Source organism: Lupinus angustifolius, unplaced genomic scaffold, assembly GCF_001865875.1.
Source record: "Lupinus angustifolius cultivar Tanjil unplaced genomic scaffold, LupAngTanjil_v1.0 Scaffold_230, whole genome shotgun sequence".
NCBI classification, from domain to species: Eukaryota; Viridiplantae; Streptophyta; class Magnoliopsida; order Fabales; family Fabaceae; genus Lupinus; species Lupinus angustifolius.
In genome coordinates, this window is record NW_017727100.1 from 313,709 (window position 1) to 338,470 (window position 24,762).

A 24,762-nucleotide genomic window follows, 5' to 3' on the forward strand; every position below is an offset into this window, starting at 1 on the left:
TGACATTTAATATTGCCATTGAATGGTTTACTTTTTATGAATAGTCAAAAGATATAGTAGCATAAAAATCAAAACGAAAAGCTCTAAGTACGCAGTAATTGTAATCTTTATTATTTTCTTGTCAAAAAGGTGTTTGGAAATTCAAAGCATTATAACAGTCAATATCAAATATTAATAATTGCAGTCTAATCTTTTATATGTAAAATGTAAGTTCTTGTAAAAAGAGTTTGAACAATAATGTCAAAGTTATTAAATACTGATAGCTTACAAAAAATTCTTCTTACTTCAATATTGTCGTTAATTAATTTCTCTTTTATGAATAGTCAAAAGTAACCACCGTTATAGATTCTACACAATATTTATAAATTATTTTAATTCTAACAATATTACTCTCAAATAAATAAAAAAACCATTATTACTTTCGATCTATGTCAGAAACATTCTCTCATATGTAATGCTCATTGTGATACCCTTCCTTTCCTCCATATTATGATGGAAATCACTTCTCTCTTCTAAACCCAAATTCTTTTCACACCAATCGTTCTTCTATTGTTGCCAATTATGTCCAAGATTTCCCATCAAAATGAAAATTCAGATTTCATCTCTCACTTACCAGAACCCATTATCCATTACATCTTCTCTCTCTTAAAAAATAAGCAATGTGCAAGAACTTGTGTCTTGTCCAAAACATGGAAGAGCATGTATTATTCAAAGCCTAACATGCTTTTCCATGAACAAGACTTCATACCTAGTAATTCTTTCGTCAATAGCCTCGAAGGTAGGAATTTGTTCCTTAACTATGTTGATCAATCTTTGAACCGTGCAATTGAAATGAAATCAAACCACTTGGAAAGATTTGAATTGCATTTAACCTTGTGTGACCCTGATGGTATACCTCAATCTAATGTTGTGAACCAATTGTTGAAAAAAGTGTTCGGTTTTGGTGTGAAAACAATGTCTCTCATTTTGGATTCCATAGATAACCCTTCTCATCTTGTTCTTGAGTCTAAGACACTTATTGAAGTGCATTTGGATTGTTTCTGTCTTATCAAAGCATGCAAAACAATCAATTTTCCTAATCTGAGAGTTTTGTCTCTTTTCCACATTGATCTACAAAACGAGGCACTAAGAATGTTTTCTGGGTGTCCTTGTATTGAAGTCTTCCGTTTAAGTCATTGTAGTACTTCACAAAATCTTCAACTATTGGGTCTAACTAAGCTTGTTGAAATCACTGTGTCTTTCTGTAGAGATGTTGAAACAGTGGAAATTAGGTCCTTATTTTTTCAAAACCTTTATGTAATTGATGATTGTAATGAAAGTACTAATATTACATTACTAGGATGTGAAGCAATGAGCAATTTGCACCTCAACGTGTGGCTTTCTAATGAGTTTTCTGAATTCAAATGGCTTGTAGAATTGAAACTTATGAACCTTGTGATTAAGGGTAGAATTTCTAGCCAAAGTATTAAGAGATTAATAATAAAGCATTGTACGGCTGAAACAGAAATGGTACAAATTTGCTGTCAAAATCTACTCTCATTAGAATATGAAGCCAATGATATTCCTTTCCAATTTGACGGTTTATGTGATCTAAGAGATCTTAAGTATGGATTCTCTTTACTTCAAAATGGACGTTATGATCAAATAAATTCTCTGGAAAAGTTATTTGCAAGCACTTTCAACGCTATGAAGAATTTGAAAATGATCATATTGTTAGGTCCTCTTAAGGTAAATACATTAATTCTGAATCTATTTCTTACCTTTGAGTTCTATCAGTGGATAGATTTATGCTTTTTTATAGAATATTTTATTTGTAAAATTAAATATTTTGACTATTTCAGGAAGTAATTATTTTGGACGGGTTGATTGATGTCATGCTATCTATTCTGAACAAGATTAGTAATTTATTAAAGCCTAAAATATTTATAACTACTTATTCTATTGACTGGAATGCTATTGTCCTTGATTCATATCCAATAGTTAATCGTTTAGCAGTCAATGTGGTATCACTATGGGGCAGCAAATTCTCGAAGGTACAAGGTCAACATTTTTCAATATTTTTTTAGAAATTATTTCTTTGTTGATATCAAACAAAATATTTTACAATATATTGTTAATAGGGATGACTCAAGTGAGAACTCATGTAACTATTATGAGAATAATGATCTGAGTTTTACAATCAATCATGGATTGATTATAATTCAAAGTTAGTTGTTGGTCACATGATAATCATTTATCTTTTAATCTTAATCATTCAAATAAGATACAATGATCTATATTAACCATTCTCTTGTGTCATAATAGTGCATTGCTCTCATGAGTGACTATAATTATCTTTCTATATAATATATCTTGTTTCTTGAATATGTCATTACCTATGATAACATAACATGTTTTTTATTAATTCAATTTTCATTGGCAGGATGTTAGGAAGAAGCTTTTAAGATTGAAAGAATCTCAAACTTGGAAGAATGCAAATGTATGTTGTGTTCAAAAAGACTATAGAAATAAAAACATTCCTATTGAATTGAAGTCACATCAAGGTTCAAAATATCAAATGAGTAGAATCACATTGGAATTTGATTGGTCAAAGTAACTGCGAAAAATATGATAAGAGGCCAAACTTGTAGAAGATACGATGAAATTTGTTGAGTGTACAAGTGTACTTGGTTTTCTTGGATTATGATTCCAGATTGTTGATTATAATTGTAAAGGAAATATGGTTCTGTTATGTTTTTAGTAGTACTGTAGGACCAACTTGATTTTTTTAATTTCATTTTCTTTTGAAGTGGATGTTATTTATATGTTTTATTTATTTTGGGAAATGTTTACAAAACCCCCTTAAACTTTGCATTTTTTGCAAGTAAATACTATGAACTAATTTTTTTTCCTAATTACTTCTTAAACTTTAACTTTTGGTACAACTGATCCCTACATACATCAAACTTCAAATTACTAACAACCAAAAATAATCACTTATATTATTTTTAAATATTAACTAGCATTTAGACAATCCATGCTAATCCAATACAATAACCATGAGTTTTTCAGAAATATATGGCTATTCTTACTAAATATATGCGTCAGGGCATTAATTTTATAAATTAACTAGTGTTACTTTACTTCCATATGCTTTTTGGTATAAAGAACCATATGCTCTTGAATTTGACAGTGCCTACTATTGGAAAATTGTAATTCATAGGTCTTAGTTGTAACAAAGCACCCTATAAATAGAAGTAGTTAGTTGGATGGTTGTTAATCATCACAACATTTTCACAAATATAGACAGTCTTCTTCTTCTTCTTCTTCTATATCTTCTTCTTCAATAACTCAGATTTCTCTTTTCTTGAATTCATTTTGGTTCCAACTCTAACAGTGGTATCAAGAGCTTCTACGATCAGCAAACTTGTGGCAACACGTCGAGATCACCATAAAAAACTGAACAACAAGGAAGAAAAGGAAAATAGCATCTACAAGAAGAAATGTCAACTTCAAATGGATTTGCAATGAATCTTCTCATACTTGATGGGAAGAACTTTGATCACTGGAACATTCAGATGAAGGCTATTTTTGAATTTCAAGAATGTTTGGATGTAGTGCAAGAAGGGGTGCAACCAGTTGAAGAGAACTCAACCGAAGCACAAAGGTTGGAGTTTAGAGATACTAAGAAGAGTGATTGCAAGGCCATTTTCTTGATACATCAGTGTGTAGATCGTCCAAACTTTGAGAAAATTTCGGCTGCATCATCTTCGAAAGAAGCCTGGGAAATCTTGGATAAATGTTTCTCTGGTGGAATAAAGGTCAAGAAGGTCAGATTGCAAATGATGCATAGACAATATGAGCTATTACAGATGGAGGAGCAAGAAACTATAGCTGAATGATTCACTAGAATTCGAAGCCTAGTTAATTTGATGAAGGGTTGTGGTGAACAGATATCTGAGCAAAGCATAGTAGAGAAGATTCTCAGGACACTTACTGCTAGGTTTGATCATGTTGTTGTGGCAATTGAGGAATCAAAAGATCTTGAGAACTTCAAGATTGATGAGTTGCAAGGGTCATTAGAAGCACATGAACAAATATTTCTTGAAAGAGTAACTGATAGACAATCACAACAAGCATTGAGTGTTCAGTTCAAGAGAAGGAATATGGTGCACAATGACAAACATAGAAAATGCAGTGGAAGGTGGCAAGGAGAAAAGAAGTATGTGAATGAGAAATCAAGTTAGAATGGACAAGGATTTCTCAAAGATAGCTCAAGCAATCATAGTTATGATGCAGACTCTAAAAATGACAAAAAAGGAAGTAGTCAAGAAAGGGGAAGAAAAAAGAAAGATAAAAGCAGAATCCAATGCTTCAATTGCAAAAACCGGGGTCACTTTGCTTCTGAATGTAAGCTAAGAAGGAGAAGCAAGGAAGCGGAAGCCAGGTTGGCCAAGGATGAAGACACGTATAAGGAAGTCTTATTGATGGCAGAGTGTGAAAAATCTGGTTTGGAAACAAGTGACTCAAGTGGAGCATTGCTAATGGCCACCACAGACAAAGACCAACATTCCTCTGCTGAGAATTGGTATCTCGATACAGGATGCTCAAATCATATGACGGGGCATAAGGAATGGTTTCTAACACTTGATGATTCTGTGAAAACTAAGGTGAAGTTTGCAGGTGAAAGTTTCATAACAATAGAGGGAATTGGAAAAATTAGCCTCAAAAGGAAAGATGGCACTGTTTCATACATTTCCAATGTCCTATATGCACCAAGGATGAAAAATAACCTGATCAGCCTTGTTCAATTACTTGAAAAAGGATTCTTTATGAGGATGGAGGATGCTCAAAGTCTTTAACAGAAGAAGGATCCTAATCTTGAAGGCACCACTCTCAAGCAATAAGACCTTCAAGATTGGCATCCAACTTCAGAAACAAAAATGTTTGGAATCCATATCAGATAATACTTGGATATGACATCAAAGACTTGGGCATATAAATTTCAGGAACTTAGAATTGCTAAAGAAAGATGAAATGGTAACTCGTCTTTCAAATATCAACATTCCAACTGAAGTTTGTGAGGATTGCCTAACAAGTAAGCAAACTAGAAACACTTTTAAATCACAATTACCATCAAGAACTTCTAAACCTTTAGAAGTAGTATATACTGATGTGTGTGGACCACTAGAAGCTCAATCAATTAGAGGTAACAACTATTTTCTAACCTTCAAAGATGACTATACCAGAAAGCTCTAGATCTATTTGCTGAAAAGGAAAAATGAAGTCTTTAGTAAGTTTCAGAGTTTTAAAGCACTAGTTGAAAAACAAAGTGGTCACAAATTGAAGCTGCTAAGGAGTGATGGGGGAGGTGAGTATGTATCTCATGAATTCCATGATTTTTGTGACAAGGAGGGCATTACTCATGAGATAATTGCACCCTACACTCCTCAACACAATGGGACAGTAGAAAGGGTTAATAGAACTATCCTCAACATGACAAGGAGCATGCTGAAAACTAAACAAGTTCCTAAGAGATTTTGGGGAGAAGCTGTGGCCACCTTAGTATACATAGCAAATAGAAGTCCAACAAAAAGATTGAAAGGTATCACACTAGAGGAGGCTTGGTATAGACTCAAGCCAAGTGTGAAATATCTCAAGGTATTTGGATCAATTTTCTATAAACATATACCAGACAACAAAAGAAAGAAGTTGGATGATAAAGGAGAAAAAAATGATCTTCTTAGGATAACACTCAACAGGAGCATACAAAACATACAATCCAAAGACAAACTCTATCTCATATAGCAGGGATCTTAAGTTTGATAAAACACAATCTTGGAATTGGAACTCAAGCAGTGCAGCCACGATTAAAGTAAGTATGATGGATATTGAAAACAGTCAGAGAACACTAGAACATAGCATGATCAGAGAAGAAAACTTAGATGCAGTTGAAAGACCTCAGAGGCAAAGGCAATTACAAAACAGGTTGAGAGATTATGAGGTGTTTTCTGATAACACAATTACAGTTGAGGGAGACTTTGTTCATATGGCTCTACTTGTAGAGATGGAACCAATTACATTCGAGCAAGCAGAAAAGGAAGAATGTTGGGTTGAAGCTATGAAGGAAGAGATCAGTTCCATAGATACATGGGAACTCACTACATTGCCTAAAGGAAAGAAAGCAATAACAATCAAGTGAGTTTACAAAGTAAAGTTGAAACCAGATGGTAGAATAGCCAAGCACAAGGCCGGATTGGCGGCAAAGGGCTATCTACAAAAACCAGGGTTAGACTTTGATGAAGTATTTACACCAGTGGCAAGGATTGAAACAGTAAGGCTTGTTGTAGCAATATTAAGCTCAAGGAATTGGATTCTATGTCAAATGGATGTAAAGTTAGCTTTTCTCAATGGTCCATTGGACAAGGAAGTCTATGTGTCACAACCTCTTGGTTTTGAAGTCTCAGGTCACCAACAAAAGGTATACAAACTAAACAAGGAACTCTATGGACTCAAGCAAGCTCCTAGAGCATGGAACAAACTGATTGACAATTTTTTTTCTGAAACAAGGACTGTCTAGATGCACAAGTGAACATGGTATCTATGTGAAGGGATCACCTACTGTAGCATCAATAATAATATGTTTGTATGTAGATGATTTGCTCATTACAAGTTGCAAAAAGGAAGAGATTTAAAGCATAAAGAAAGGACTCAAGATGGAGTTTGAAATGTCTGATTTGGGATCACTCACATACTTCCAAGGGATCGAATTCATGAGAACTACTGAAGGCATACTAATGCATCAAAGAAAGTATACTCTGGATGTACTTGATAGATTCAACATGAAGGGATGTAATTCAGCTGCAACTCTAGTTGAAACAGGGAGTGCCTTATGCAGAGGAAATTCAAAGGATGAAGTTGTTGATCCAACACTTTACAGGCAGATGATAGGATCACTCAAGTATATCTTTAATACAAGACCTGATATAACCTACGGGGTTGGATTGGTTAGTAGGTATATGGAGGATCCTAAGCATACTCATATGGTGGTAGTCAAGAGAGTCCTCAAATATTTAAAGGGAGTGTAGATTATGGTATATTCTTTCCTACACTAAATGAAATAAGAACAAAGACACTACTTGGCGACACCAACGCAGATTGGTGTGATGACAAAGACGAAATAAAAAGCACGTATGGCTATCTGTTCAAGCTAAATGAAGCACCTATAAGTTGGAGTTCAAAGAAGCAAAAAGGAATGGCCCTCTCGTCATGTGAAGCTGGATACATTGTAGCTTATTTAGGTGGTTGTCAAGCACTCTGCTTGCAGTCTCTGCTTAGAGAAATTGGATTGCATAATGAAGACTTAATGCTACTGCTAGTTGACAACAAATCTGCCATAAATTTAGCAAAGAATCCCATAGCTCATGGGCACAACAAGCACATAGAAACTAAGTACCATTTCCTAAGTGATCAAGTGGACAAAGGGCATCTAAGGCTGTAATTTTGCAAGACTGAAAAGCAACTTGCTGACATTCTTACAAAAGATTTGAAGAAGAACACTTTCGAAAATCAAAGAAACCAGATAGGCATGATTAATCAAGCTAGCATGAATTAGGGAGGTGTATTGGAAAATTGTAATTCATAGAGCTTAGTTGAGTAGTTAGTTGGATGATTGTTAATCATCACAACATTTTCACAAATATAAAGTCTTGTTCTTCCTCTATATCTTCTTCTTCAATAACTCATATTTCTCTTTTCTTGAATTCCTTTTGGTTCCATCTCTAACACCTACTAGCTAGTTGTACAAAAAGATAGCTATAAATCTATAACTGATGTACTATTCAGACAAAAATATACTATAATACAATTGTTCCTAATATTATTAACATTGACGAAGGAAGGTAAAATTTGATTCCCAAAAACGTAAATTATTAATAAACTTCCATTACTACTTTGTATTTGAGGTTTTAATTTGGAGCATTTAATCTTTCTTTACAACGACTTCATCTTAATTACAATCTTATTATTAATAATTTAAAATTTAGGACCAATTTTACTAATATTTAAAGTTTTAGGAGTAATTAGGAAGAAAAAATAGTTTATGGTGTCTACTTACAAGAAAAATAAAGTTTAAGTGGGTTTTGTGAATTTTTCCCTTTATTTTTTGACTGGAAATAATTAATTATAGTATACTGTTCATTATGACTCCTATTTATTTATTTATTGTTATTTTTTATTAACTAATTATTTTTATTCTAAATACCCTCTATTAGTTCATTAATTCATAAATTTCAACTATGTAGAAAAAAGCATAGATGTGAAAACTGGAACGTATCTGTCCATTAAACCAATTTATATACTAGTACAAAATAACAATTATAATAGTTATTCTATTGTACTAGTCAAAATCAATTAAAACCATTATGATGGATCAAACATATAATCAATATCTTTGTTTATACTTTTAAAATATTGTCCATAGTAAAATTGTACATTTTGTTTTATGAAATGGTGTAAATAAAAATATTCATTACATTTTTATTATTTTTTCAACATTAATACTAATATAACATATGTATATAATTTCTTTAATAGGCAATTTAATTAGCAAGTCATTGATACAACTGTTATATCATTATACTAATATCCTGACTAGTTTGATGATTGATAAAATATTAATAACACACTACAAAAAAATAATTTAGAATCAAATAGTAAAAAAGTTTAGCCATATCTATACTATATATAAAGCCAAAACTTGAAATAACTTCCCTCATGGTGTAATTTTTATTTCCTATATTGCCCTTAACATTATTTAATTTTCTATACTATATATAAAGCCAAAACTTGAAATAACTTCCCTCATGGTGTAATTTTTATTTCCTATATTGCCCTTAACATTATTTAATTTTTACAAAAATAAACTATATAATCCTAAGCAACTAACACTTATACATTAATTAACCACATATCTCACCTTAAATTAAACATTATCATAAGCACACAAAAAATATAATATAAAGTACATCCAACACAACAAATATATTCTAATTCAAAAAATGAAATATATAAAAATTTAATATGTAGTATTACACAATATTCGCTGGCAAGCACGAAGTGCCTGTACACACTAGTATAAATAATGACAATAAAAATATATATGGATAACAACATAACCCGAATCAATAAGTACTAGTCTGAATAATCCTACCTAAATTTAATAGAGAAAATCAATTTTAGTTGAGTTTGCAGCTGGGTTTGATATAGGTAATTTCATACTCAAAACCCATTATATATTACATCTTAATTTATCAATTTATCCTCTTTATGTTTGGTGGATGCTCCACAGATCTTTTTAAAAGATTATATTCACATTGTGCACCCTATTTTTTTTTTCTCACAAAAATATTCTTTGGTATTTTGTTAAAACAATCTATTTAAGTAATTTATTGTTAAATAATTAAAAAAAAGTATTTATCGTTTTCATTTTTCAATCTAATTCTCCTCCTCCCAGATCCAGTTCTCCCATTTTTATATTTCTTTTGAGATCTTCCATTGAAATCAATTGAACCGCCATTATTATCGTCTTTAGGTGTCTGACATTTTTAGAAATTATCTTCCCATATTTCTAATCTCCCTAGGAATGTTAGTTGTCAATATAGGTATTAAAATTTACTATCTCTATTATCTTAATAAGAATGCAATGAACTTATGATATTACCAAAATAGATATCATCAAATTTGACACTTGAATTAAAATGGGGTATAATTGTAATAACAATTTTAAACTAATTAAAAAACAACAAACTTTTTTCCTGTATTGTAATTATTGAACATAAACCTTTATTATTATTGTCTTCAACATTTCGTTAGCAATTCTGCCTTGTACCTTAACGTAAAAAGTTTTTTTTACTTCTTGTTGCAGTGTCGCATTTTGCTGTACAACGCATAAATATGAGGGATAATAGTGTTATTGGACACTGTCCACCTTTTGGTTTTCCTAATTTTGTATTATGGGTTTATACAATTACCAATCAGGCCATATTCTATAAACTATTATCAATTTGAATTCAGGGTTATAACCGTATTTTCACCACCCACTTTAATTGCATATCTCCCACATATATTCTACTATCTCTTTGAAAAGTTCAAATTGTTATTTTCCTTATACTCCTTCATTTCTTCTTCATTAATCTACCTCTTCATTACTAGCCACTTCACCCCATCTCTCTATGTTAGAATGATTGAAATTTTGTACATGATAATTGAATAACACCATGGTTAATCGATTATATAGATATTAAAGTTGTTGTAATTCTATAATAGTTAATCGATTAACAGTGTAGTTAATCGATTAATTGGTTAGTTGCTTCAGTTTGTAAAATGTGAACTTTGTGTGCGATAGTCGATTAAACAACAGAGTTAATCAATTATATGGTAACAATTTCTGTTTTTTCGTTATAGTGGTTGTTGTATATAAGGGGTAATCCCCTATTATTTGTATCAATTCAGTAATGAGAATATTATTCAATAATAAGAAATGTAGTTCTATTCAGTGAAAGCTTTAATACTCATTCTCTTTTCTTTCTTCCCTTTTTATGTTTTCTTTCTCATTCATTCATTTCTCATCCTTCTTGTTCATCAAGAAGATTTCTTTCATGGCTCATAGTAAACTTTAACACTCTCCTTCAAATGTCTTCACTATTGCATTATTTATTTAGTTGCCATTGTTGAAAATCCGAAGATCATGTTTTCCATCTTTGCTCACTTTTTCGTTTTGCCAAAAGTGATCCTTGTGAACTTTTTCGTTTGCCACAATAACCTTTTTTTCTCACTCTCTATTTCAAGCTTCTGCATGTTTAACCTCAGACTCATCTCTCTTACAAAGATATGATTTTTATTTACAATCTCTTGCTATTAACTTTTATTTTTCCTTATCTCACTCTCTCAACCTTATGTTTGTCATAGTGAAGTTTTTTTTCTCACTCTCTGTTTCAAATTTTTGTATGTTTAATCTCAGACTCATCTCTATTGAGAAGATATGATTTTTCCTTCAAATATCTTCTATTCACTTATTTTTTCATTACCTCACACTCTCAACCTTTTGTTTTATTTTTTTGTTAAAAATACGCCATTTTTCTATTTTTGCTGGGTTTTCAATTTACATTGTTAAAAATTAGGTGTTTACTATTTTTTTGGCTTAACACCAGTTTGAGATCACTACTGATATGAATTTTTTTTAATAGGTTTTGGTTTACTTCATTTCCATTGGTGGGTTTCCAACTACCTCTCTTCCAACTCACGTATTTAGTCAAAATGTATGTTTTTTCATGTTCTTGATGTTAACGTTTAGGTCAGTGTTTACTAATGGTGGATTCTAGGTTCTATTTCTTATTTTTTTAGTTTAACTTTTACTAACAAGGTAATATTTTTTTGGCCATTTCTATTAGATGAAGCTTTTTTGTTCTTCTTGAGTTCAAGATAATATATTATGTATGAGTTCAAGATAATATTTTTTGTACGAGTTCAAGATAACATTTTTTGTATGAGTTCAAGATAATATTTTTGTATGAGTTCAAGATAACATTTTTAATGTCACACACCGAAGCTACTATTGCTGATACCGTCACCGAGCCATCACAACACTCAAGTTAGTTATTTTGATATAACTATCTTATCATTTTAGAAAATGCTTTATATTTTACAAAATCAATCCATAACTTTAAAGTATAAAATATGTGATAATGTTATTTTTATTGCGTTTAATGTCATTTTGTGATGTGTAAAGATTTATAGATTGATCTAGGAGTATAATTTTTATTGTTCAGTTTAGTATTTTATTCTATTGTATTTAAGATTTCACCTTTGACTAAAAAATTCATTCAAGACCATAAGTGTATTTGTTCCATGATTCTCATATGGATGGAATGAAAAAGCTTATTGTGACCCTTTAACTATAGAACTCTCTTAACTATAGATTAGTTTTTTCTCTTTATTTCTTATAGATTCAGTTTTTTTGAGCTATTGTACTTTGTTAGTTAATCTTATGGTACAGTGAGTGAACTCGTGGTCAACCTTATGTCAATTTCATGTTTTGTTTTCATGAAATTTTATAATTGTACTTTTGGACATAATATCATGCAAGTAATTTTTTATTTTTTTGCACTTTATTGGATTGTTTTTGGTTAATGACTTTCTTAAAAGACGATAAATTCAGTTTTTCTTTGTTCTATTGTCATTTTGTCATTTTATCCCTACATTTGATTTACTAGAAGATTATTTATCATTTGTATTTTTTTAGATTACATTAGTACGAAGGTCATATAGGATAAAAAACTAAAACAAAAAGAGGAGTCGATGACAATGACAATTCAATGTTTTTTTACACAAAAATATTATGGATTAATTTGAGGAAGATGTTGAATAATATTTAAAATTAAAAAACAACTATTCTATACTGTGTAATAGAATCAAATCTTCTAAGACGAAAAATTACGCACTTTAAAGTATGTTACTATTTGCATTTATTTGAGGAGGAAGATTTTATGTCTTGTATAAATTTGCTTAATTAATATTTCAACTATATTATGAAATGACCATATACATTATTTTAAATTTTATTTAATATAAAATAAATAAAATGTTAACTTTTGATTATATACCTATAGTTACAATAGAAATTCAAGTAAAGTAATTGAAACAATTGGCTAAGTGAGGATTACAATTTATAGGTCCAACTTCATACATGAATGACTGATATAAATGTGTAACAGAAATTGAGATAAAAGTTATGTGATACGTCACCCTAGGCAAATGAATATCAATGATATTGGTTATATATTGGAAAGCATAATAAGAGTGTAGGTTTCACATGGCTTAAAATATACTAAATTTTGACATGACATGAGCAATGATATTGGTTATACTTTCGGTATAGAATATAATAAACTTACATCAAGCATACAAATGACACGCACAATGTTTTTAATTTTAAAAATGATACTAACCTCCCCTATTTTTCAATTTGAATCATATTCACTCTAATTTTACCTCATAGTTTGTTACAAATTTAAAAAACGAAAAATTGTAGCATGATTATTAAGAATAAGAAATATTAATGTGAAGCCATTACATTATAACATTAAAGTGCAACAAATATATACTACATCTCAATGTATGGGATAGTGATAATAAAATAAAATAACATTTAATTATATTGTATGTGAATGTTAAAAATACATTCAAATATTTATACACAATGAGTATGAATCTAAAAAACAAAATCATTCAAGAGACATACTAAAAAAATCCTTATAACTTCATATGGTGGTTATAAACATAATCCCAAATAAATATGGTGCATAAAGAAGTCATTATATTCATATAGAGAATATAGAGGCGATATATTATCACATATAAATTGAATTTTATTTGTTATGAGTTATTTTAGAATCAGATACTTTCAACCATTACACTTTCAACAAATTAATGTTGATACAAATGCACATAAAAATGCTAATATTGCATATATACCCTCAAAAACCAATATTAATATTGCACACATATGAATGTATCAAACTAAAATAATAAAAAGAATTCAGAATAGTAACGTAAACAATGATTAACATTGAAATATTAATCATTAGGATTTCGAGTTTAATCAAAACCTAGGTACAATAATTTGAAGTTTAAAAGTATTAATATTTTCATATATTAAAGAGTAAATAACCATTTCAGTCCCTCATGTCTTTTGACCTTATCAATTTGGTCCCTCAAAAATTGTACTACCCAAAATAGTCCCCCAAAATTTTAACTGTGATAGTCTTTTTTAGGGCCAAATTAGTTCATATCAAATGTTGTAAAACATGCTAAAAAAAACTATTTTGACCCACGTTCGAAATATTTGGGGACCATTTTGGGATTTTCAATTTTTGAGCACCAAACTAATATGGTTGAAAAACATGAGGGACTAACATGACTATTTACTCTATATTAAAAAGTAAAGAGACTATTTCTTTTGAATTGTCATTATAATCTACAAATTTACCATAATACCTACAGACTAATACCAAAATGGTACATGCCAACCCCTAAAAAAATATAATACGAGAATAAATAAAAAAAATGTTGATAAGTTTCAACATATCTGATTTACTTGAGACTAACCTATAGACATTAGTAGCAATGAACTAAGCCTATACCTTTATATTTTCAAGCTTACCTATTCTAACGAAATGAAATATAGCCATCACCAATGATATTCGTAAAAACTAGGTAAAACAAGTACTTTAACGTTATTACTTTGGGAAGGGATTCACTTAGTCCAAGAGTAAGTTTAAAAAACCTACTCCACATCTTAGCCATCCATTCCAGGGAATTATAGTGGTTTAGATCTATTCACTACTTTAGCCATTGGACTTCCTTAGAATGGATGGCTAAGATGTGGAGTACGTTTTTTAAACTTACTTTTGGACTAAGTAGATCCCTTCTCTATTACTTTTCATGTCAAGTGTTTGCCTTCTTTCACACTTAACCTTATGTGCCTACATTGTTCATTAATTTGAGTTATATTCATTGCAGATAAACAATCATCATTCTTCATGGCATTGGAAAAATAAACATGATGGATTCCAAGAATGCCCTACCCCAACTACTCTAACCACTTTAATTACATTCACTTATATTTTAGCAAAATAAATGTCCTTATTTAAATAAATCCTTTTAGTGACAATTGACTCTTTTTAACAATCCTTGCAGGTTGGCTTTCCATATCCTTTATGTGATTGGAAAATATAATTTGAAATTGATAAACTGTTCATTAAGGACATATGACTTTCCAAATTTTTGGGTTTATTTATGTGTATAGTCCCACATTGAATATGTGAGGAGGTGTGAAAAAGTTTATAAGTAGAAAATGTTCGTGAACTAATGCCTTAAACTTGCTTGAGTCCATACAATGATTTTTGCAACTTGCATACAAGTGTTGAATCACAAACTTGCAGACCAGGTGGTACCTTCATGTATACATCATCAATTAGATCACCATGATGGAATGCATTATTGACATCCATTTGCTGCAAGTGCCAATGTTTCGTAGATGTTAAACATAAGATCACTCTAATGGTAGTCATCTTAACAACATTGCTGAAAGTTTCAAGGTAGCCTATGCCTTTTGCTTGTGTGAAGCCTTTGGCCACTAGCCTGGATTTGTACTTTACGATGGAGCCATTTGGCTTGTGTTTAACCTTGAAAATCCACTTGCACCCTATATCATTCTTGTCATGTGGAAGATTAGTAACTATCCATGTACCACTTTTATTCAGAGCATCCAACTCCTTCTAATATCTTGTTTCCAACAATCTCTCTTAATAACATCAATATAATGAATAGGTTCATCAATAGTAGAGATGGCAAGAATTTAGTGTTTAAGAGCATCAAAGAGTTTGTCATAATAAAGATGTTAAGGAAAGGGATACTTTACCATTGAAGATGATGAAATTGATGGAGCTGAAACAATTGGATATGCCAATATGCAATGATATTATTGTAAGTATTTAGCTTTATGTTTGATTCTCTGAGACTGTCGAGGAGCAAAAGGATTAGGAGAAGTAACAAGATTTTCAATGATGAGGGAATCATGTAAAGGATGTGTATGAGATTCCTATGGTGACTCAACAAACTCATCATTATGACTGTGTGTTTGGGCTGGACTATTGTGGACAAAATTATCAGACTGAGATTTTATGTTTGGACTTAGAGACTAAGAATGTGTATGGGATGAACTTAATGAAGAAAATAACTATCTCAAAAAGGATCAACAAATCCAACAGAACTTGGGATGGATACAAAATTGATTGAATTAGAATAAAAGGTAGAATTATGTGTGTTAAGATCAAGTAACAAATAGTCATTGATTCCTTGTCTGAAACCTAAGAAGATGCATAGCTTAAACACCCAAAAGTTCTTAGGTTGGATATATTGGGCATATGACCATAAAGACTCTTTGTCATTATCAGTGTGTATGTACTTGACTTTGAGGCCAAACTGAGTGTAAGCCATGGTCACAAATGACTTGATCAAATAAGAAACTTTGGCCTATGATCTAACTTTTCCCTATGAGATGTCAAAGTAGATGCATAACTTAAACACCCAAAAGTTCTCAGGTTGGATATATTTGGCATATGACCATAGAAAACTTCATAAGGACATTTGTGAGACACAAAAGAAGTTGGTTTCCTATTAATAAGAAGAATGACATGTGACACTCCATAATTCCAAATAAGTGAGGGGTTAGATCGAATATGAGTGCTCTTGCAACTCCTAATATATGTTGGTGCTTACGTTCTACTATCCTATTTTTTGGGTTGTCTCTACACAAGTGGTTTGATGCAAAATGCCTTGAAGATTGTAAAATTCTCTGTCATGATCAGAGTGTATGCACTTGACTTTGAGACCAAACTGAGTGTAAGCAATTGTCAAAAATGACTTGATCAAAGAAGAAACTTTGATCTAGGATCTAACTTTTCCCTATGAGATGTCAAAGTAGATGCATAACTTAAACACCCAAAAGTTCTCAAGTTGGATATATTTGGCATATAACCATAGAGAACTTCATAAGGACATTTGTGAGACAAAAAAGGAGTTGGTTCTTATTAATGAGATGAATGGCATGTGACACTCCATAATTCAAAAAACGTGAGGCGTTAGACTTGAATATGAGTGCTCTTGCAACTCCTAATATATGTTGGTGCTTACGTTCTACTTTCCCTTTTTTTGGGTGTCTCTACATAAGTGGTTTGATGCAAAATGCCTTGAATATTTTAAAACTCTTGCAAATAAAAATCTTTGTCATTATAAGTGTGTATGCACTTGACTTTGAGACCAAACTGAGTGTTAGCCATGGTCACAAATTACTTGATCAAAGAAGAAACTTTTAACTTAGGTTTGAGGAAATAAACCCAAGTAAACTTAGACTTGTCATATACCACTGTTAAGAAATATATGTTCCAGAATTACTAGGTTTAGAAAAGGGACCTAAAACATCCATATGCACTAAATCAAAAGGAAGTAAAGACTTGTATACAGTCTCATTGTATGGTAACTTTTGTTTTGCTAAATGGCACACATGACAAGGATTGAAGATTTTATTACACTTGATGAATGGAAAATGACTTTGCGTTACAAGTAGTTTTTGATGAGATAAATATCCTAATCTATTATGCCAAAGATTACAATCATAACTAGTAAGAGAATTGATCCTTCTATGATCAACACCAACAAAATGATGATGACTTGAAGACTCTAGTAGTGGCATATGAGACATTGTCATTACATAAAGGTAATATTTTAGTTCAACTACATCAATCATCTTCACTGATGGAATTCCTGACTTTGACAAACATCACTTATAAAAATTAGTATGCAAGGAGTTGTGTGAGTTAATTTGGAAACATATATTAAATTATATTAAAAAGATGAAATATGTAAAATATCTGTCAAGTATAGTTTATCTGGGAACATAATAGTGCTTGAAATGTCAGTAGAACACCTTCCTCCTATAAATTTCCCTGAAACACTGCTTCCTCTTGTATAACTTCTCCCTCTATATTTACCGGTACCATCAATATAGCTATTATTTTTATACTCATGATTATTGCCAGTATATCCATAATTAGATGAATTAGAAAGATTTTTTAGGCTCAACTATACACATGTTTAAGTGCCTTTCTTGCTGAATTACAAGAGAAAATACCTTGTATACATTAGGTAGTGGATCTATAAACATTATTTGTGATCTTAAATTCTCATATTGGTTATTCAATCTTTTAAGGAAGCATATAACATTGTTATGCTTTCTACATAACCTCACAACTCAAATCAATCGACATTCACACTTATTCAAACAAAAGCATGTAGGAATTGGTCTGAAATTGTCCAATTCCAGCCATAGACCCTTTATATGAGTGAAATATGATCCTAAAGACAAACTACCTTTCCTATATGTATGAATTTTACAAAATAATTAAGAAATATGAAAAATGCCTCACTGATAATACCTCTCACGTAGATCTTGACAAATTTCAAAAGTTGTTTCCATCCATAAGATACTTTGCACAATAGAAGCATCCATGGACTGAGTAAACCACGAAACCACTAGTGTGTTGCATTTACCCCATACAAGGATGATTAATGTTCAACTGAATGTGAATGCAAGTGCGCATGACATGAAGACTCAAGTTCAAGCGTCAAGAGGATCAACAAACACTAAAGAGTAATTTTTCATTTCATTAGGTCCTAAGATGTTTTGAATGGGTAGAGTCTAAGTTAGGTGAACCTAATGTTAAATCTCACATATTGGAATGATGATCATGAGATTTATATTCATACATGATTTAGGTGCATTAGCATTAATACACGACTACATAATTTTGATGCATTAAATAAGTTGAAACTTATATCATTTCAAAATCATGCATCATACATTTAGTAAATCATGTTAAAGGTTCATGGCATATTAATTAAATGTTTTTAGAAAATTGCTAATCAATTACGGATATAGTTAACTGATTAAGTCTTTGGAAACGAGAAACGTGTTAAACGATTAAGTTAGTTTCAGTTCTGAAATCTTGGATTTTTTGAAGAACGTTAATGAATTAAGTGTCTACATAATAAATTAATATAATAGAAAACAATTAGAAATTGTATGTATTTCAATTAACCTTTCCCATAAGCAAACACCAGATTTTACAATGAAATTTCAAGAGAAAAGTAGAGAGTTTGCTACAAAAGTGAGAAGAATACTTTTGGTACAAGATAAGAGAAAGTTTATGAATCTTTGAAGAGTTTTTAAAAAACCTTTGCATCTCCTAAGCATTCATCATATCAAAGATTTTACAAAACCTTTGCATCTCCTAATCATTCATATTCACTTTCTGAGAATGTGACATTCATCAAGAAGGGTTTTAGATTCTGAATTGAGTGTATGATTAACACAACAAAGGTGCAAAATTTCTGTACACATATAACTGATCGAGTTGTAATTCGTCTATTGGGGTGTGAGGTATCGCATATGGCATAACAAGGGCTTATAGTCACCTAGAGGGGGGGGGGGTGATTAGGTGTAGCGGAACACAATTTCCTCTTTTTCGGTTAATGAGAAGTTCTAAAAAATCTCACAGCTTAATCGATTAATATCAGTCCTAATCGACTATTATCAACTGCACTTAATCAATTAACATCAGGTTTAATTGATTAACATGTATCTTAGTTTTCTTGAAAATGGTTTTCTTCGCACCGAAAGAATGCACCGATCTATCCAACCTTAGATGTAACTTACCCAATGACTTTATGCCTATATGATTACAGATTCAGAGTATGCAACAAACTCAGTAAGAAAAGTAATCTAAGTAAGTCATAGATAAACTGAAATATCAAGAGATAAGGGATATATAAAATGAAGACGACAATCTTTTATCCTAGTTCATTTGCAAGTCCACTTGCAGACAACATCTAGGCCTTCCCTTCTAATATTGGGAGATTTTCCTTCACTATAGGAACAAATGTTTAAAAACATTCTTCCAATTACAAGACTCCCTTCACTCTTTGATCTTTCTTCATTCATTTTGGCAATAATATGATGAAATAATCGATCAAAACTAGAAAACCCGAATTAGGGTTTGAAAAAGGGATTTTGGGGAAAACAAATTTGAGTGAAATTGATGGCTAAGAAGTGAAAGAGAAGTGAAATGATGAAGCGGGATTACTGGAAATACACTTCTAATAAGAAGTTTGTGATCAATTTCAAGTAATTTTTAGATTTTAGACAAGAGGCACGTGGGTAACTATAGTGAGTTGAATTGAACTAAATGTTCTATCGTATGATTTAATCGATTAAGAGCAGATTTAATAGATTTTCGATTTAATTTTTTTTCCCAGTTTAATCGACCATGTTTATGTTAATTGATTAACTCATTTACACGACCTGGTAGTGCTGGCCCTTGAAACTCAAAATTATACCAGTTAATTGATGAAGGTCCTTTTTAATTGATTAAAGTTTTTTTAAAAATGACCAGGAAATCGATTAATCACCAGATAATCGACTAAAGAAACTAAAAATGTATCTGGTAATCGATTATAGCACAAAACAATCGATTAAATATAGTGATTTCATAGATTTGAGTACAATTCGAATTTTTTATAAGACTTGCTAAGACATGACTAGAAAGAACCTTTCCTGAAGACTTAATATACACAAAACCAGAACCAAATCACATGGAAGCATATAAAATCATTAATGCATGCATTTATTTGCGGTAAGTTCGATTATTTAGGATTATTTAGGCATCTAGCATACATGCAAACATTAATATCGGGCAATATATATGATAAAATAATGCATAACAAAACTTGCCTTGATATTATGGTTTCCTATTTAGGTTTACCCTTTTCATCATTGTCTAGATAGTAAGATGTTGCCATATATTGATCTTCTTTGGCCGTTCTTCAAGTTCTTGATTCTTGTCTTTCTCTTCTTTGCATAGTACTTTTCTCTTTATAATGTGCATCCTCATGAGTACCTGCAAAAGATAAAATATACCTTTCCTCTCCTCTTTTGGAGATGGCTTATCAAATATAAGATTTGCATAGACTCTTCAAAAATTTTGGTCATTTTCTTTGACATAAAAATATAACTTGTCTTGTTGGACTTTTTCATAATTAGATTATCCAAGAAATTATTTCTGCATTAAATAACATACAAAATGAGAAATATATTGTTTTCGGCCTTAAGAATGAATTTGAGGGGGTTTTCTAAAAAAATGACATGACTAGGATTTCATTAATAACATTATATATATCACTTAAAATATGTAATACTTAGAGTTAGAAGAGACACCTTATTACCTTTATAGCACAATTCTTCCTAACTTCAAGCATTTAATTGACAATTTTGTCCATAAGTGTCATTTTCTTTTCCTTTGGGATAGGTCAGTAAAGCTTGATTTTCTTACCTATCATGTGCCTAGAACATCTGCTGTCCATGTACCATTTGATGTTCATATGTCCTAAGCACACACACAAAACTAGTTTACTTGCATCGGGTACACAAATTATGTTGGGTCCCTTCTTGTTAGTAGCCTTGAGAACTTGTCCCTTTTGAATCCTCATATATCGACCTCTAGGCACACCATTTATTCAAAGGCTACAAGGAATAGAAGTATGTCCATGTATACCACTATAAAAGCAATTAGGTGATTTATTATGCATCTACTTAGCATAAACTACTTGTTTCATGTTAAACTTCATTTTCTTAGCATGCTTGAAACCTAGACTAGATCGATTACCTAAATTCCTAGATGCTGCAAGTAGATTGTTCAAGTTTTGACTACTACTTGCGATGTTGACAATTTTCTATTTTATGCACAAATTTTATTTTCCAAAATTTTGCACTTTTCACATGTAGACGTCTCATTTACCTTAGTAGAATAGTTGCAAGTAGCATTAGCATATATGAGATCAATAGTTTCGTTATCTAATGTTGGAACATGGTTTGTTGAAAACCATGAGTGGAAACTTTTGGGTGTGAAATATAAAAAACACCTTAGTCCCATATAGAAGAGTTTTGAAAAAACAACTCTCAAGTCTCACATAGAAGAGTTTTGAGAAAACAACTCTCAAGTCCCACATAAAAGAGTTTTGAAAAAACAACTCTCAAGTCCCACATAGGAGAGATGAGGAGCTTGGAAAAAATCCCAAGTTACAAATAGAAGCCTCCTCCCTACATATTTTCTTGCCCCAAGTTGAATGCGCTTTCATTCAACCTTTTCTTTCTCCCTCATATTTTCCGCCGATGCATTTCCGGCAAACTTCTCCCCCTTTCTTTCTGTGGCACTAAGAAATGGCACAAGCAGCCATATTGTGAAAATTTCGAGAAGTGACACTGGTAGTTAGTATTGGGGGAAAGAATTGGCACAGGTAGCCATATTCTGGAAATTTCGAGAACTGACACTCGTAGTCAGTTTTGGGGGAAAGAATTGGCACATGTAGCCATATTGTGGGCATTTCGAGAACTGACACTGATAGTCACTATTGTGGGAATAGAATTGGTACGGGTAGCCATATTGTGGGTAATTTCGAGAATTGGCACTGGTAGCCATATTATGGTGGGTGTATTCGAGATCGATTATTACAGTGCAGTAAGAATTCGATAATAGAGATCTGCGCTATTTTATCCTCGGGACGACGTGGTTGATAGTCTGCTTGCACATTTTGGGCAGTGTCACGAAACTTCTTAAAGAGAGCGACCTGGTCGTGACTCAGCTAGTAAGTATTATTTCATGCCATTTATAATTGTTGCAAGCTAACGGTTACAACATCTAATTTTAATTCAACAATAAAATTATGCATTTCATTCATTTTCTTTTCATTCATGGAAATCACTATTTTTCTATCTTCATTAATTCTAGCTAACCTTTTCAATTCTTCATGCAACTCGATATATGCACCACATAATACATCATAAGTAGGACAATTATTGGAAATAGAATCAGATTCAGAAGAATGCACCTCACTTGGCTCTTCTTGTTCGCTTAAGTCACAAGACATCTGATTTTTAACCATTAGGCACAATTTTACCGATTCATCCTCTTTTGAGGTGCTAGAGGTCAAATCACGTTTTGGAACATCCCACACTATGTACGCTTTCTTTAACTTGAAGTCTCGAGATTTGTTCTTGTCATTCTCAACCTTCTTGAGGTAATTCGGGCATTGATATCTCATGTGGCTTGTTTTACCGCATTCCTAGCAAGTGAGGTGGTCTTTGAGATTCTTGCCTTTCTTGGTTGAGTCTTTTGCCTTCTTTTGTTTGAAACCTTTGTAATCCTCCTTTTCTCTTGAGAAATTTGATGAATATTCGGACTAGGAGTGGCATGGTCTCGTCATCAACATCTGAATCAGAACCTTCTTTGTTGTATCTCTCCTCTTGAATTTTTTTAGGTTGTGGCCTTAAGAATATGCTCATTTTCTTTTTATTTTCTGATTCTTCGTATGAATTCAAACGTCCTAACTCATTTTCTTGTTCTTGGAGCTTTCCAAAGAGAGATACTAGTGACATCGAATCAAAGAGAGATACTAGGAGCTTTAGCAAAAACTTTGTCTAATACAACTAGATGATTTACAATATGAGTGAATCATTTCTACATATCACTTATTGACTCGTTAGGAAACATACGAAATAATTCATACTCATGCGTTAATGAGTTCATTTTAGCCGTTTGACCTCACTAGTGGCCTCATGAGTCACTTGTAAAGTGTCCCACATTTCCCTAGCACTACTTCATTGTGAAACCCGAAAGAAGTTGTCATAAGAGAGTGGAAACATGATGATTTTTTTCGCTTTCAAATTATGCTGTACTTTTCGTTTCTCATCAATCGTCCACAAGCTCTTTGGCTTTTCTTTGTTTTCAAATTCCGCTAGTTTTAGTGGAAAGTGAGGGCCATTTTGTACAACATCCCAAATATCAGTATTAATAGCTTAGATGAATATTCTCATTCCTACTTCCCATTAAGTGTATCCCTCGCTAGTAAAAATCGGAGGGTGGTTGATGGATGAGCCATCACCACTGAAAGGGTCAGTAGAGTCAATAGTGAAAAATGCCTAGATCTATGCGGTTTAGCTAGCACTGTCGTACTACCTTTGATACCACTTGTTGGATAACATGGGCTTACAGTCACCTAGAATAGGGAGTGAATAGGTGTTGCAGAACATAATTCTCGCTCTTCCGGTTAATGAGAAGTTCTAAAAAATATCACATCTTAATCGATTAATACCATCTCTAATTGATTATTATCAGCTACAATTAATCGATTAACACCAGCTTTAATCAATTAACCTATTTCTTGATTTTCTTGAAAATGGTTTTCTTCGAATATAAAGAATACGTCGATCTACCCAACCTTAGATACAATTTAACCAATTAATTTATGCCTATATGATTACAAATTCATAGCTTGCAATAAACTTAGTAAGCAAAGTAATCTAAGTATTAAAATCGTAGATAAACTCAAATGTAAAGAGATAAGCGATTGAGAAAACAAAGAAGAAGATCTTTTATCATGGTTCGTTTGCGGGTCCACTTTCAAACTACATACAGGCCTCCCCTTATGATCTTGATAGATTTTTCTTCACTATTGGAAGAAATGTTTACAAACACTCTTCCAATTACAAGACTTCCTTCTCCTATGGTTTAACCTTCACACCGAATTCTAATGGATACTCAACACTACTTCTAACGGTATCGTCCCCAACCACTCCTAAACTCCCAACCAAGAATCTTGCTTAAGTGAACAACACCTAACCGCAACTATGATATCCCAAATCCTATTCTCTCTAACAAGATGAAACCAATACATCTTAGATATTACAAGATAATAGACAACAAAATATTTACAAGTGATGCACACCTGTTTGTGCCAATATTACACTTATGAACATAAGATAAACCTTGCCCATAAATCTCACAATACCCAAAGAAAGTTATTGTGTGATATTGCACGGTTTGAAAAACTGTATTTACATTGACGCACAAATGGTTAACTTCTATGAAGCTATCCTCTCTTTTCTTTTGTGTCAATGAAGATGAAAAACCTTTCAGTATGGTAACAAATTTCGCTCAGATAATATCAAAATTGAGTTCTAAAATTTTACCAAGATGTTATGAGCACATGGGAAAAATTAAGCATTTTTACAAAACTATTTTCTATTGGACTGAATCGATTAACACACTT

At 31.8% G+C, this 24,762-nt stretch overlaps 1 protein-coding gene across 1 annotated transcript; it reads left to right on the top strand.

Annotated features, from left to right (window-relative positions):
* The first annotated feature begins 463 nt into the window (after nt 1–463).
* On the top strand, nt 464–3,442 carry LOC109340681 (F-box/LRR-repeat protein At5g02910-like). Its single transcript, XM_019578397.1, has 4 exons — nt 464–1,728; nt 1,842–2,033; nt 2,423–2,479; nt 3,377–3,442. The coding sequence occupies exons 1-4, from the start codon at nt 562–564 to the stop codon at nt 3,440–3,442; spliced, it is 1,482 nt and encodes a 493-aa protein (XP_019433942.1). The 5' UTR covers nt 464–561.
* Nucleotides 3,443–24,762: the final 21,320 nt, after the last annotated feature.